The sequence below is a fragment of the Theropithecus gelada genome, chromosome 3 (assembly GCF_003255815.1).
Source record: "Theropithecus gelada isolate Dixy chromosome 3, Tgel_1.0, whole genome shotgun sequence".
Classification (NCBI taxonomy): Eukaryota; Metazoa; Chordata; class Mammalia; order Primates; family Cercopithecidae; genus Theropithecus; species Theropithecus gelada.
Genome location: NC_037670.1, coordinates 167287150 through 167301864, shown reverse-complemented (window position 1 = coordinate 167301864; position 14715 = coordinate 167287150). Strand labels below are relative to the sequence as shown.

At 47.9% G+C, this 14715-nt stretch overlaps 2 protein-coding genes and 1 gene segment (V, D, J or C); all 3 read right to left on the bottom strand.

Moving 5' to 3' along the window:
* Window positions 1-14715, bottom strand: part of LOC112620195 (immunoglobulin delta heavy chain-like) — a 233042-nt gene that overhangs the window by 66094 nt on the left and 152233 nt on the right. The window lies entirely within an intron of this gene.
* Window positions 1-14715, bottom strand: part of LOC112620203 — a 119099-nt gene that overhangs the window by 61814 nt on the left and 42570 nt on the right.
* LOC112620202 (putative trypsin-6) lies at window positions 2988-13176 on the bottom strand. Of its 2 annotated transcripts, none has more exons than XM_025378496.1 (5): window positions 13137-13176; window positions 5340-5499; window positions 4032-4285; window positions 3497-3633; window positions 2988-3190 (listed from the first exon to the last, which is right to left on the bottom strand). In XM_025378496.1, exons 1-5 carry the CDS (start codon window positions 13174-13176, stop codon window positions 3038-3040), a joined length of 744 nt encoding a protein of 247 aa, XP_025234281.1. In that variant the 3' UTR covers window positions 2988-3037. The 2 variants fall into 2 exon arrangements, with proteins under 2 accessions (XP_025234281.1, XP_025234280.1); XM_025378495.1 differs by lacking the exon at window positions 13137-13176 and adding an exon at window positions 6531-6570.

Below are 14715 nucleotides of genomic sequence, written 5' to 3'. Positions count from 1 at the left end.
GAATGGATAAAGGAAATGTGGTACATATACGCCATGGAATACTACGCAGCCAAGAAAACAATGAAATCATGTCCTTTGCAGAAACATGGATGGAGCTGAAGACCATAATCCTAAGCAAATTAACATAGGAACAGACAACCAAATATCAGGTTCTCACTTGTAAGTTTGAGCTGAGCATTGGGTACACATGAATATAAAGATGGGAACCATAGACACTGCAACTACTAGAGGGAAGAGAGAAGGAGGGTGGAAAGGGTGAAAAACTACCTATTGGGTACTAAGCTCACTGCTAGAGTGATGAGATCATTTGTGCCCCGAAGCTCAGCATCACACAATATACCCATGTAACAATCCTGCACATGTAGCCGCTGAATCTAAAATGAAAGTTGAAATTATTATTATTATTATTTTTTAAATGGGGCCTGGACCAGAAGTGGTGGCTCATGGCTATAATCCCAAAACTTTGGATCACTTGAGGTCAGGAGTTCAAAACCAGCCTGGACAACATGGTGAAACCATGTCACTACTTAAAAAAAAAAAAAAAATTAGCTGGGCATGGTGGCGTATGACTGTAATCCCAGCTACTTGGGAGGCTGAATCACATCAACCCTGGAGGCAGAGGTTGTAGTGAGCAGAGATCATGCCACGGCACTCCAGTCTGGCTGTAGTTGAGCCAGAAGGAGATGTTTTTTGTTAAGGCTGAGGTGGGGGCTCTTCAGAGCCTCTGTGAGAAGGAGGCCCTAAGCTGTGGCGGTGGACAGAGTTGTGGCTTTCTGCTTCTTTGCCCTTTGATCTGGAACCACAGGTGAACGATTCCAGCCTCGATCCCAAGCACACACTCTGGAGACCTTCACATCTCACGGTTCCATGTGAGCAAATGGACTGAGAAAGCTGTGTGGCCTGAGAAAATGCAACCCCATGACCTGGCTCTCACACAGCATTTTCTCTTGCATTTAGAATAAGCATTTTTTTTTTTTTTTTTTTTTTTTTTTTGCTTATTTTGTATTTCTGGTGGTGGTGGTAGTGGTTTATTTTACACTGAACATTTGGAAGAAATGTCGTGGTTACCTGTGATTTTCATGCCCTGTTTCTGCTGGCAACCCTTCTGAGTGGGGTGACTCACTTTTCTGTATAAAGAGTCTAAGTCGCCCAGGTAGGAGGTGGAAGCAGCCGTCTGGAAGGCCACTGGGATCCTTATGTCTGTCTCTTGGCTTCAGGTAACCAGCTGTGCTTTGAAAGCAATGATCTGAATGGACACAGAAAATAATGCAAACTAACACTCCCCCCCCAGCCCAGACCTGTTTATACAAAGCGTTTGGTTCTTCCCTTGACTCGAGTGATGATGATATTCAGGTGAGGCATTGACATTATGGTAAGAAAGGGAAAAAAATGTATCTGTTTTGTCTATCTATCTACTACTGTATATGTATCTCTACAAGCAGACAAACCCAAGGCTGTAAAGTGAACTAGGGTCTGAGTTTGGACTCCATAAAAACAAAATCCATGTTGAACAAAGTGATGTTTGTATGTAGTGAATTTCTGGGTAACGCAGGTGTATCTGTCCATTTTGTGTGAGCGCTGAGCCCTGTTTTACTCTGAAGATAGTGAGTGGTAGCCATCTCCTCACAAGAACCACACATCTGGAGCACAGATGGCCCTCTCGAGGTAATTGATAGGACACATTTACTGTTTACCAAACAAGTGGCTGATGCATACATGGGTGTATTCCACAGCATGTGGACTGCAGTCCCCTGTGTTGGCCAGGAATGCTGTGCTCCATGTAGAGGTTTTACTCTACTCATCACTGCAATTTGCATGCTGCTCTGTGGACACTTGGAGCCCTGTGCTGTGTTCCCTGTAACAGGAAATGTGCTCTGAACTTGTCTGTCTCCCTTGGCTGTTCCTGGTCCTTGAAACCAGCTCCCAGGGGTGTCCACAACCACTTGGGACAGAAGGTGAAGGTGGAATTTCAAAGAGAAGCTTGCTTGGATCTTTGGTGACAAACTTGGATGAGTTACGGCCCCAACATGGGCCCTCTCAGAATTGCCAGGAGGAGGCTTTGGCAGGTGCCACAGGTGCCACGTGGCCTGCCTCCCTCTGCTGTGTCCAGTGGGTGCAAGCCAGTCAATGTGTGTCCAGAGTGGCTGGATCGTGTTATAGCCCTCAGATGTCTTTCCTTCCATCTTTTATAAAGAGTCCCAAGTAACTTGTAGTGTTTCAAAGGCAAGCAAATTTTATGAAAAGGAATCCTTCTTCAGTTGATTGATCATATGGGTGAATCCTGACCCTCTCTAGTTTAGTTCCCTGGTTGGAGTGGGGAGCTGTTTGTAGCTGTGGGATTCACTGTGGCGTCCTACCCCAAAGGCAAAGAAGAGTGCAGAGCTGGGCTTGATTCCCAAGTCACAGTCAGGCTCCCGCTATGGTAGGCGGGACATCTCTCTAGCTGCTCACAGAGATGGAACTAGGGAATTGAGGGAGAGTTAGGGGTCCAGGGAGATTTACTTGAGTCTGATTTTCCAGGTGAATGAGAAGGGAGGGCTTGGTCGAGAGTTTGGTGCCTAAACATTCCTGGGAGAGGCACATCATCACCAACAGCATTTGTCATTATTGTTATATGTTAGCAATAAGATTCAGCTGGTCAGATTTTTTGGGCCACCTTGAAAATGCTGACAGATTTTCTGTGCTGTGATTGTGCTGAAGGCAGAGTAGCTCTAACCACTGTGAGAACCCAAATAAAAATCAATACCCCCCACCAAAGACCACCATTCTGAAACACACGTTTCTCTAGAAACAGTAATAAAGCCCCTCTTTCTCTGAAGCTTCTTATTATTTTTGGATTCCATTTCTTTTTATGTGCCAATCTAGTGTATCATGCAACACATTTTGGGAGCTGGGGGCTCTGCTTACATTTAAGGGAGACAGTCCTGTCTGACCTGAGAGTGGAGGATGCTTTCCAGTGTGAGGTATCAGGCACAGACACAGACAACGAGAGAAGGGTCACTTTATTGGTACTGAGACTGCAGAGGGACTGGGGGCTTTAGCTGTTGGCAGCTATGGTGTCCTTAATCCAGTCCACATAGTTGTAGACCTTGGTGTAGACTCCAGGCCTCCTCTTCAAGGCACAGCCATAGCCCCAGGAGACAATACCTTGGAGCTCTCCATCGCAGACCACAGGGCCACCAGAGTCACCCTGGGGTGAAGAAGGGACAGGTTGTATGGAGAGAGAGATGGAGGAGGAATATAGCTACATTCACTCTGAACCTTAAAAGACCCCTTTCCAGCTAGCTCTGTGCCTCCACGTCCTTCTATGGTGGTGGCCCATTCTCTGTTCTCCCTAAGCAGTCAGCATGCAGCCCAAGGGAGCCTTCCTCACTTCTCCATGGGCTCACTGCAGGGAACCTCCTCAACCCTGCTCCATTGGGAGTTAAAATCTTTTTCCCAGATGGGGCCTGAGTATCAGTGGGAGCCTCAGCATGGGAAGGGTTGTTCAAATCACCTGGCAGGAATCCTTGCCTCCCTCAAGGAAGCCCACACAGAACATGTTGCTGGTAATCCGGAAAGGGTAGGAGAGTTTACACCTAGCCTGGGTCAGCACAGGAGCGTCCAGGCACTGCAGCTCGTCTGGGTAGTCAGCTGTGAGGATCAGGAAGAGATCAAAGAAAGTCGAAATATGGGTCAGGCCAGAGAAGGAGACAATAATCTAGGGTGGAACATTGAAGAGGAACACTGCTCCTGGAGAGGACTCCAAAACATAAGTCCTAGCCAGGGACTCTGGCTTTTAGTTCCCAGAATGATCATTGTTGAACCTAAGACATGATCATAGCAAGTTCTCCATTTGTCCTGTCTCTTGATTTTAGGAGCCAAGTCCTTGAGACTTTGCGTCTCTCTGGTGTCCAGTGCAGAGCCTGTGTGTAATGGGCACTGGAAATGTGTCTTAAGCCTGGAGGTGACAGGTTTTAAGTTAAGGGGCATGGTTTGTTCTGGAAATTGTGAGGATGGAGTGAAGTAGAAGGACAAAGGGTCCCACTCACCACCAGAGCTCAGAGTGTTGCCCCAACCGGAGATGAGGCACTCGGTGCCAGCAGCTGGAGCGGCGGTGGGCAGAGAGATGGTGGACACGTAGTCATTGATGACGGCAGGCGTGGAGAGCTTGATCAGCATGATGTCATTGTTCAGAGTTGTTGGGTTGTATTTGGGGTGGGGGATGATCTTGGTTGCATTGATGAACTGCTCAGTCCCCTCCAGGACTTCGATGTTGTGCTCTCCCAGTCTCACCTCGATGTGGCTGATGAGCAGGGCAGGCATGGTGAAGACCTTCTCTCATAGCCACGGCACCCTTCCCACCATCCCCAGGGTCCTTAAGCTCTCTACTCATGGACTGCTCGGTAGACATGGGGTGTGATGTGTGGCCATATCTCATGGGCAGGAGAGCAGTGTGGGTCAGTGCAGGTGTGAGACCCTGAACATTTCTGCTTCAGAGGTTGGTGGTAGTGGGGTGGGGAAGAGTCAAAGGGATTCCAGAGGAGGCTGCTCCTCAACCTGCCTTCCTAGCCTCTTTCCCACAGTCTCCACAGTCACTAGCACTGTGGGCACAAGGAGTTCCTTGTAATTTTCCCAGCATTCTTCACCCCAGGCCTTTGCTAACTGCGCACAGTGACTTCCTCCCTTCCTTTTGGCCTGGTGAGCAACACACTTCTCTGTATTCTAATCCAAGGGTAGCCGTAGCATTAGAATCTCCTGGGAACTTGTTAGAAATGTAAATTCTTCATCCTTACGCCCATCTACTGATCAGAACCTTGGGGATGGTGCCCAGTGATTTCTGCCTTAACAAGCTGGTAGGTGTTTCTGGTGCATACTCAGGTTTGAGAGTTCTTGTTGTAGGCAGTGGTTCTCAGCTCTGTCTATACACTCTACAGTTACCAAGGTAGAGTGTGAAATACTCACTGACATTCACAACCTCTTCCTGAAAATTTTGTGTTAATTGCCGTGGGATAGGACACAGGCTTCAGTATTTTAAAAAAACTCTTTCTTAGGTGGCTTGAATGTGTGGCTAACCAGCAAAAGGTACATCCCTGCTGTTCTCACTAGCTCTGAGCATCCCAAGATCATCACTGACTGCTTTTATGACCACAGCCCTTGCTGTTTCATGGATTTACCTTGGTATGAGATGTTCCTGTCTTGTGTTCACTCTGGTCTGCAGAGTCAGCTGCTGCCAGCAAGTTTTCTTCTCCACCACCTTTCCCATCCATCTCACCCAACCTCAGTATTTGCCTGGGCTGAAGCCATGCTCTCCCAGGCAGCCTGGTTGGGAGTTTTGCAGTGAGGCGCCCCACACTTACGGCTTGTAGCAGTGACCGGCTGAAACCACCCACTGTTCACTGATGAGGGAGCCGCCACAGAAGTGGTAGCCAGAATTCAGGGACACCTGGTAGGGGACAGAATTCTCCTCACAGGTATGGCCCCCAACGATCTTGTCATCATCATCAAAGGGGACAGCAACTGGAGTGGATATGGGAAGGGAGAAGGCAAGTCAGTAGCATGTTAGGGGTGGTGCTCCCAGCCTGCGGTTGCTTCCTTCTCATTTGAAATCCTTAAGAAGCACAGTGAGGCTATGCAAGGGAGGGATGGCTGCCATCCCTGGTGAGCATCACTGGATGTGGCTTCCAAGTCTCTGTGTCTCCAGGGCACATTGCTAGGTACCCTGTGGGTGTTCAGATCTCTCCTGGGGTCACCAGGCTGAGGTCGCAAGGAATTTCCTCACAATACTTCCAGTGGGACAGGAGTTGTTGGGATGTGGTTGTCTCACCCACTGAGTGCTTCTCTCTTTGTTCATCAGCTGTGTACCTCTCCTGGCTATTGGAGCCCTGGCTTGTCAGGATAATTTGACCAAGCTAGGAAAACGCCCTGGCTGCGCAGACCTGACCATGACCAGATTCCCTCATAGCTTAGAACAGTGGATTCAGGGCAGATTTGAGGGCAGTCCCCAGGCTCACTTTGACAGAACAAAGGTAGACGTTGTTATTGGCCAATAGGACAGCAATTCTTAACCTTGGCTGCATGCCTTGAAACGTTACAAATCATCTGGGATGCTTAAAAACCCAGAACATAGGTTGCACCCCAGACAATGAAGTTAGAATTTCTAGAGCTGAGTCTCTGGCATGAGTAATTTTTCAACCTCTCCAGGTGCACTCGAGGTTAAGAGCAGCTATAGTAGTGCTATTCTCCTGCTGTCAGAGCCAAGGCTGAAGCCTGCTGCTTCATTTCATGGTCCAGCCCCACCTGGCCTCCCTTCTCAGCTTCTCCATTCACATGTTGGATATGGATGAATGGCAGTGGTGGGAGTGAAATTAGGGAGAAGTTGAAACAGGTGAGGCTTAAAGCGAGTCCAAGGGGGATGGGAAGTAGAGATGCCAGATGGAGGAAACAGAATATTGGAGTAAAGTCAAAAGAGAAGAGGCAGCAAGAATGGAAGGACTTGTGTCTGCCAGGAAAGGGTGTGGGTGGGGCCTGAGGTAGGGCATGATACTCACCAGCAGCTCCCACAAAAGTAAGGATCAGGAATGGATTCATGGTGGTAGAGTGTCCCTGACTGGTGGTGGAGGACCCATCTTTATACCTCCTGAGGATTGGGAAAGGAGGTGTCTGTGAGGTGAGGGTCACCACTCCTCCCAGGGCAAACAAACCTGCAGCTTTCCCCTTCCCAGGGTCTTGCATCAGCTCAGCTATGTTTGGCCACTCTGTGTGTTTGTGATTCACAGGTGATAAGGAAACTTGCCTTCTGAGAGGAGAGAGGGAGACTGGCTGTTTCCTGCAAGGATGCTGGGATGGGGAAGACAGGGAAAGCCAAGCCCCGGATCACACAGCTGGGCTTTCTTAGGCCGAGGAGATGATGGTTAGAAGGAAGGAGAGTGCCCTGGCTGTTTAGGAGTCTTTTTGACTACTGGGGATGTATTTAATGTACTTAAGGAAGGACAAGCGTTGGTAACAAGCTTGGTTTTTGAGTGTCCTGGAGCCCCCAAGAGAGGAGGGAAGTCTTATCTAAGGCTCATTCTTGTGAAAATAAAGATGCTTCTCTCCAGTCAGGGTACAGGCATGTCAAATCCAAGACTTTGGGAACAAGAATTCCAACACTAAGGGGTAAGGAGAAGGGAAACTCGCATTCCATAGGATTCTGGGCTTCCAGGTGGCTCTCCTTCCTATCAAGGCTTAAGGATGGGAAGTGTTGCAAAGAAGGAGGGGACACAGGTTAGGTAGGAACTTACTCAGTGCATCTGGAGGATGGAAAACCAGTGGTGCGCTCCTCCCCGTCTACAATGTGAAGACATTTGTCTCTCTCATGTGTATCCTGTCGTAGGTTCTTTTTATGCAGCCTCACAGTTGCCCTGGCAACCTGCACTCAGGGTGATGCAAACTGACCCACCTGCTCGGGGCTAACAGCCTGAACCAGAATGACATGCCCCCGATCAGATGTCAGAGTTTGGACCATGGTAAATCTGGGTTATGATCGGATCTTAGAATCAGCAGTGGGTAGAGATTTTAGCACATGTTAAATGGGTCACATGTTGGATTCAATGATGGAAATTTGGAGGGGTGGATCTAGAATTTTCTATCTTAGATGCAGTGAGATTATACTGGGCTCAGTAGAAAGTGAATCTTTCCAGAGAATATCCTGATTTGGGCCCTACCAAGGCTACTAAACACAGTTGTGTAATTGACTGAGGTACAACCTGGCCAGAGCTGTGTGGAGATGGGAATGCTGTCTCCGCTCAAGTCTAATGGTGTAAGGAAAGAAAGAGCTTCCTTATGAGGGTGCTTTCCCTTCTCAGCAACTCAGAGCTCAGGTTGGTGATGGGCAGGAGTAAGCAGAGTTCAAGTCTGAATTGTTTGAAAGGTAAAAGTATCAGGGATGTTCTGGAGACAGTGAACCAAATGATAAAAGATCAGAAACTTGGTAGTGAAATTGGACATGGCCAGGGGATAGAGGGAGGAAGCAAATGGAAACCAGAGAGAATTGGAAAAAAATGCCTAAGTGGTGTCTGTGGAGTTGAGAGGACACACAGAATACCTTCAGTTTCAGCTTCTAGAATGGCTGCTGAACCAGTTTCCCCACAGCCAGGAGACCCACTGTTCAGAGACCCCTCTCCACCCCATACCCCCTCTAATCAGTGATGGGCTCATAGCTAACACTGCTATATTTAGATGGTCCACGGTGTCTGACAACTTTGCAAGAGTTTTCACGTAAGTAACAGTGGTGAATTACTTTTCAATTTTGCTTAGTTTCACAGTTTATCTTCCCACAAACATGGTAATTATGATTTGTGCAGAGCAAAATAATTTCCACTTATAGAGGAAGACAATGAGATTCAGAATGATTCTGTCTTGCCCAAGAATACAGATCTTGGCAGAGCTGACCATAAGACCAACAGAAGCCATGGAGAGCACTGTGAAGTGTAGGAATTGCTGCAGGTGGCATCAAAAAGGAGATTTATTGAGGATCGAGGCAGAGGTCCCCAGAGGTCAAACTGTACATTTGATTCCTTCCTAGTTCTTTTCTTCCTGGCAGAAATAGATGATTGAATTTGTCTTTCTCCTGGCAGCTTCTCTCAGAGCCTTACCTTGCCACAGTTCCAGACCCATCCAGGCCTTGACTGCCATGTAGATGACACACCTCTCTGCTCACGAACAACTGGCCAAGCCTGAGGCAGCCAGGTTTTGGAGCATTGATAATATGGGCTTTTCCCGTGTTGTCCCTAAACATGTTTTGTTTTTTCCCCTTGTCATGGGGTCTTCACAGAACTCCTCCATTAGAGAATAAGGAGAGACTCTTGCTCTAGCAACAGTAGACACCAGTGTGCACTAAACAGGGAGATGAACCTTGGTAGAAGATGGAAATTTTGTTTGGTAAAAGGAATTTTTGGATCAGTGCTTGTGGTTCTGACTCTCTGTCTGAAACAGAACACCCATAAATATGAGGATTTTCTGTATCTAGAGCTTGAAGTCTAGACTTCTCCAGTATTTTGCGCTCTTCCTTAAATGATCACAGTATAGTCTGAGGTCAGCTTTCTTCAAAAGGAATGACCTTACTTTCAGAGAAGACAGCTGTAGGTGGAGACTGTTACCTCATACCGTAGACTCAGATGTGTAGGACAGGTTCAGATCCAGCTGCCCAAGCTCCATTTGGAGGACATGCCATTCTTGGTACTGTTCATTCTGAACTACAGATTTCTTTCGTCTACTTCTTTAAGACATCTTTCTAGATTGTGGTTAGTGCTTAGCCCACCAAACCACTGTCCTTCAATTATAACAGTGAATTGTATCTGTGTGCTTACTATATAGTACATAACTTACTATACAACATGTAACTCATTTAAGTTAAGAATGATTTTTTCATTTTATCATCACAAACACCTATGGGATTGCCCATTTTACAGATGATCAAATGAGCTTTCTGGAGGTGAAGTGACTCTTCCATCTCCCAGAGCAGCAGCTCCCAGCCAGAGCCCACCCTCCCTGTACTCAAGACCTTGGCAAAGCAACCAGAGTCAGAAAGAACCATGAGAGAAGCTTTCCGTGACTTTCAGCCACTTTGTTCCCCTTTTTTTCTCCTCTCCTCTCCTGCATTTTTCCCTATCTCCAGGTACAGTTCGGGATGTGGATACCTGTCCCAACACAAAAACACTTGGGGATTCATTCCTGATACCCCAATACTTCCCGATTTTCTCCCCTTTCAAGTCAGATCTCACCTACCTGTTTGGGCCAGAGAGATGGGAGTGTTAAAATCCCCGAGGAAGGAGGCAGGGGCTGTGCCCTCAGATGGTTATTGGTGAAGGGAATTTATGCTTCATTTCAGTTTAAGAGAATGTTGCTGTGTCTCTGCCTAGGACAGGCAGCCCATTGTGTCCGTGGGTGATGAGGGAAGTCCACAGAGACCCAGGATTTGTGACGTGTGGCTGCCAATGTCTGCAGAGCCAGAATTGAGTTTGAAAGGATGGGTGCTGATGGGCAGTTGTATGGTAAGTTGCTATGGGGCTTCTTGATCTCTCAAATTCCAGGTGGCAAGATCAATGCATGCTTGATGGACCGCTTCCCAGCAGGCTCTGGTGGCTGCAAACTTTTTCTGGTGTCGAAGATCCTACCACTTTACCTTTGGGTTTTCTTTGAAAAACAGACAATGAAAGACAGATGAAAACAAGAGTCCTACCAGTGGGCAGGCAAGAATTCTCTTCTGGAAAAGGGATGTTTGTGGCTCTTCCCCACATTGTCCTTGAAAGAGCTTGGCTGCAGAGTGGCTATTAATAAAATGTCAAAAAAACAGAAGGGGCTGGTTAGGCTACAGAGGAAAGGGAATGCTTACGCATGGTTGGCCAGAGTATAAATTAGTTCATGGAAAAATTAATGCAGAAAGCATTTTGGAGATTTCTGAAATAATTTAAAACAGAACTACCTTTCCACCAAGCAATTCTTTTACTGGGCATTTACCTAAAGGAAAATAATTGTTCTGCCAAAAAGACATGCTCTAGAAAGTTCTTAACAGCACTATTCACAGCAGCAAAGTCATGAAATCAACCTAGGTGGCCATCAGTGGTAAACTGGATTAAGGAAATGTGGTACATATACACCATGGAATACTATGCAGCCATGAAAAGAATGAAAACATGTCCTTTGCAACAACATGGATGGAGGTGGAGACCATAATCCTAAGCCGGTGGGCAGAGAGATGGTGCACATGTGGGCATTGATGATGGCGGGTGAGGAGAGCTCGATCAGCAGGATGTCATTGTTCAGAGTATTCCTGTTGTATTTGGGGTGGCGGATGATCTTGGCTGCATTGATGAACTGCTCAGTCCCCTCCAAGACCTCGATGTTGTGCTCTCCCAGTCTCACCTGGATGTGGCTGTTGGGCAGGACAGGCATGGTGAAGACCTTCTCTCACAGCCGGGGCACCCATCCCGCCTTCCCCTGGGTCCTCACGTTCCCTGCTCATGGACAGATCTGGAGGCATGGGGTGGGGTGTGTGACCATATCACATGGGCAGGAGAGGGATGTGGGTCAGTGCATGTGTGAGACCCAGGACCTTGCTGCTTTAGAGGCTGGTGGTAGTGAGGTGGGGAAGAGTCAAAGGGATCCCACAGGAGGCTGCTCCTCAACCTGCCTTCCCAGCCTCTTTCCCACAGTCTTCACAGTCACTAGCACTGTGGGCACAAGGAGCTCCTTGAAGTTTCCCCAGTATTCTTCACCCCAGGTTTTTGCTAACTGTGCACAGTGCCTGTTCCTCACTACCTTCTTGGCCTGGTGAGCACCACCCTTCTGTGTAATCTAATCCAAGGGTAGCCACAGCATTAGCATCTCCTGGAAACTTGTTAGAAATGTAAATTCTTGGTCCTTACCCCCACCTACTGATCAGAACCTTGGGGATGGGACCCAGTGATTTGTGCCTTAACAAGTCTGCAGTTGGTTCTGGTGCATACTCAGGTTTGAGAGTTCTTTGCCTAGGCAGCGGTTCTCAGCTGTGTCTATGCACTCTACAGTTACCAGAAATAGAGTGTTATATACTCCCTGATATTCACCCCCTCTTCCTGAAAATTTTGAGTTAATTGCCCTGGGATGGGACACAGGCAACAATATTTTTAAAAACTCTTTCTTAGGTGGCTTTAATGTGTAGCTAACCAGCAAAAGGTACTTGCCTGCTTTTCTCACTAGCTCTGACCACCCCACGGTCATCCCTGCCTGCTTTTATGACCACAACCCTTGCTCTTTCATGGATTTGCCTGGGTGTGAGAGGTTCCTGTCTTGTGTTCACTCTCTGCTCTGGACAGTCAACTGCTGCCAACAAGTTTTCTTCTCCACCACCTCTCCCGTCCATCTCACCTAGCCTCAGTACTTCCATGGGCTGAAGCCATGCTCTCCGAGGCAGCCTGGCTTGAAGCTTTGCAGTCAGGGGCCCCACACTTATGGCTTGTAGCAGTGACCTGCTGACACCACCCACTGTTTGCTAATGAGGAAGCCACCACAGAAGTGGGAGCCAGAATGCAGGGATACCTGGTAGGGGAGAGAATTCTTCTCACAGGTGTAGTCTCCAGTGATCTTGTCATCCTCGTCAAAGGGGGCAGCAACTAGCGGAATGGTAAGGGAGAAAGCAAGTCAGTAGCATGTTAGGGGTGGTGCTCCCAGTCTGGAGTTGCTTTCTTCTAATTAGAAATGGATAACAAGCACAGTGAGGCTAGGCAAGGGAGGGAGCACTGGCACCCCTGGTGAGCATCACTGGATGTGTCTCCCAAGTCTGTGTCTCCAGGGCACGTAGCTAGGTACCTGGTCGGGGCTTAGATCTCTCCTGGGGTCACCAGGCTGAGGTCACAATGAATGTCCTCACAATGCTTTCAGTGGGATAGGAGTTGGGATGTGATTGTCTCACCCACTGAGTGCTTCTCTCTTTTATTCATCTGCTGTGTACTTCTCCTGGCTATTTGAGTCCTGGATTGTCAGGATACTTTGACCAAGCTAGGAAAACCCCCTGATTGCATAGAACTTGGCATGACCAGCTTCTCCCATAGCTCAGATCTGTGGAGTCAGGACAGAGTTGAGGGCAGACCCCAGGCTCACTTCGACAGAACAAACGTAGACGTTGTTATTGGCCAATAGTACAGCAATTCTTAACTTTGGTTGCATGCCTGGAAATGTTAAGAATCACCTGGATGCTTAAAAGCCCGGAACACAAGCTGCACCCCAGACAATAAAGTTAGAATGTCTAGAGCTGACTCTCTGGCATGAGTAATTTTTCAACCTTCTCAGGTGCATCTGAGGTTAAGAACAACTCTAGTGGTGCTATTGGGGTGCTGTGGGAGCCAAGCCTGAAGCCTGCTGCTTCATTTCGTGGTCCAGCCCCACCTGACCTCCCTTCCCAGCTTCTCCAACCACAGCTCAGATATAGATGAACGACAGTGGTGGGAGTGAAATCAGGGAGAAGCTGAAACAGGTGAGGCTTAAAGAGAGCCCAAAGAGGATGGGCAGTAGAGATGCCAGATGGAGGAAATAGAATATCAGAGCACAGTCAAAAGAGGAGAGGTAGCAAGAATGGAAGGGCATGTGTCTACCAGGAAACGGTGTGGGTGGAACCTGAGACAGGGCATGATACTCACCAGCAGCTCCCACAAAGGTAAGGATCAGGAGTGGATTCATGGCAGTAGAAAGTGCCTGACTGGTGGTGGAGGACCCATCTTTATACCTCCCCTCGGATTGGTAGAGGAAGTGTCCGTGAGGTGAGGGTCACCACTCCTCCCAGGACCAACAAACCTGCAGCTTTCCCCTTCCCAGGGTCTTGCATCAGCTCGGCTATGTTTGGCCACTCTGTGGGTTTGTGATTCACAGGTGATAAGGAAACTTGCCTTCTGAGAGCAGAGAGGGAGACCGGCTGTTTCCTGCAAGGATGCTGGGATGGGGAAGACAGGGAAAGCCAAGTCCTGGATCACACAGCTGGGCTTTCTTAGGCCCTGGAGATGAGGGTTAGAAGGAGGAAGAATGGCCTGGCTATTTAAGAATCCTTTTAACTATTGGGGATGTATTTAATGTACTTAAGGAAGGACAAGCGTTGGTAACAAGCTTGGCTTTTCAGTGTCCTAGATCCCCGAAGAGAGGAGGAAAGTCTTATCTAAGGCTCATTCCTGTGAAAATGAAGATGCTTCTCTCCATTCAGTGTGCAGGCATGTCAAATCCAATATTTTGGGAACAAGAATACCAACACTAAGGGATAAGGAGAAGGGAGACTCGCATTCCACAGGATTCTGGGCTTCCAGATGGCTCTCCTTCCTACCAAGGCTTAAGGATGGGAAGTGTTGCAAAGAAGGAGGGGGCACAGGTTATGTAGGAACTTACTCAGTTCATCTGGAGGATGGAAAACCAATAGTGCACTCCTCCCCTTCTTCAGTGTGAAGACATTTGTCTCTCATGTGCATCCTGTCATAGGATCTTTTCATGCAACCTTACTGTTGCCCTGGTAACCTGCACTCAGGTTGATGCAAGATGACCCACTTGCTCGGGGCTGACAGCGTGAACCAGAATGACATGGCCCCCAGTCAGATGTCAGAGTTTAGACCATGGTAAATCTCGGTTACAATCTGAACTGAAAATGAGCAGTAGGTAGGGATATGAGCATGTGGTAAATGGGTCACATATTGGGTTCAACAACGAAGATGTGGAGGGCTGGGTCTAGAATGTCTTAGATGCAGTGAGATTATGCTGGGCTCAGTACAAAGTGAATCTTCCCAGACAATATCCTGATTTGGGCCCTACCAAGGCTACTGAGACACAGTTGTGTAATTGGCTGAGGCACAACTTGGCCAGAGCAGTGTGGAGTGGGAGATGCTGTCTCCACTCAAGTCTAATGATATAAGGAAAGAAGGAGCTTCCTTATGAGAGTGGTTTCCCTTCTCAGCAACTCAGAGCTCAGGTTTGTGATGGGCTGGAGTGAGCAGTTCAAGTTTGAATTATTTGAAAGGTAAAAGAAGCAGGGATGTTCTGGAGATGATAAATAAAATGAGCAAAGCTCAGCAACTTGGTGGTAAAATTGGACATGCCAGGGGGATAGAGGGAGGAAGCAAATGGAAACCAGAAGGAATTGGAAAAAATGCCAAAGTGGGGCCCATGGAGTTGAGAGGACACACAGACTACCTTCGGGTTCAACTCCTGGCGTGGCCGCCGAGCCAGCTTCCCCACATTCAG

Excerpts from the sequence above, each read along its gene's own strand:
- LOC112620202 (XM_025378496.1), bottom strand. The coding sequence starts at position 13,176 with ATGAATCCACTCCTGATCCTTACCTTTGTGGGAGCTGCTG. Across the intron at positions 5,500-13,136 it reads TACCTTTGTGGGAGCTGCTG|TTGCTGTCCCCTTTGATGAT; the intron begins GTGAGTATCATG and ends TATCCACTCCAG. Across the intron at positions 3,191-3,496 it reads GAGGCAAGGATTCCTGCCAG|GGTGACTCTGGTGGCCCTGT; the intron begins GTGATTTGAACA and ends TCTTCACCCCAG.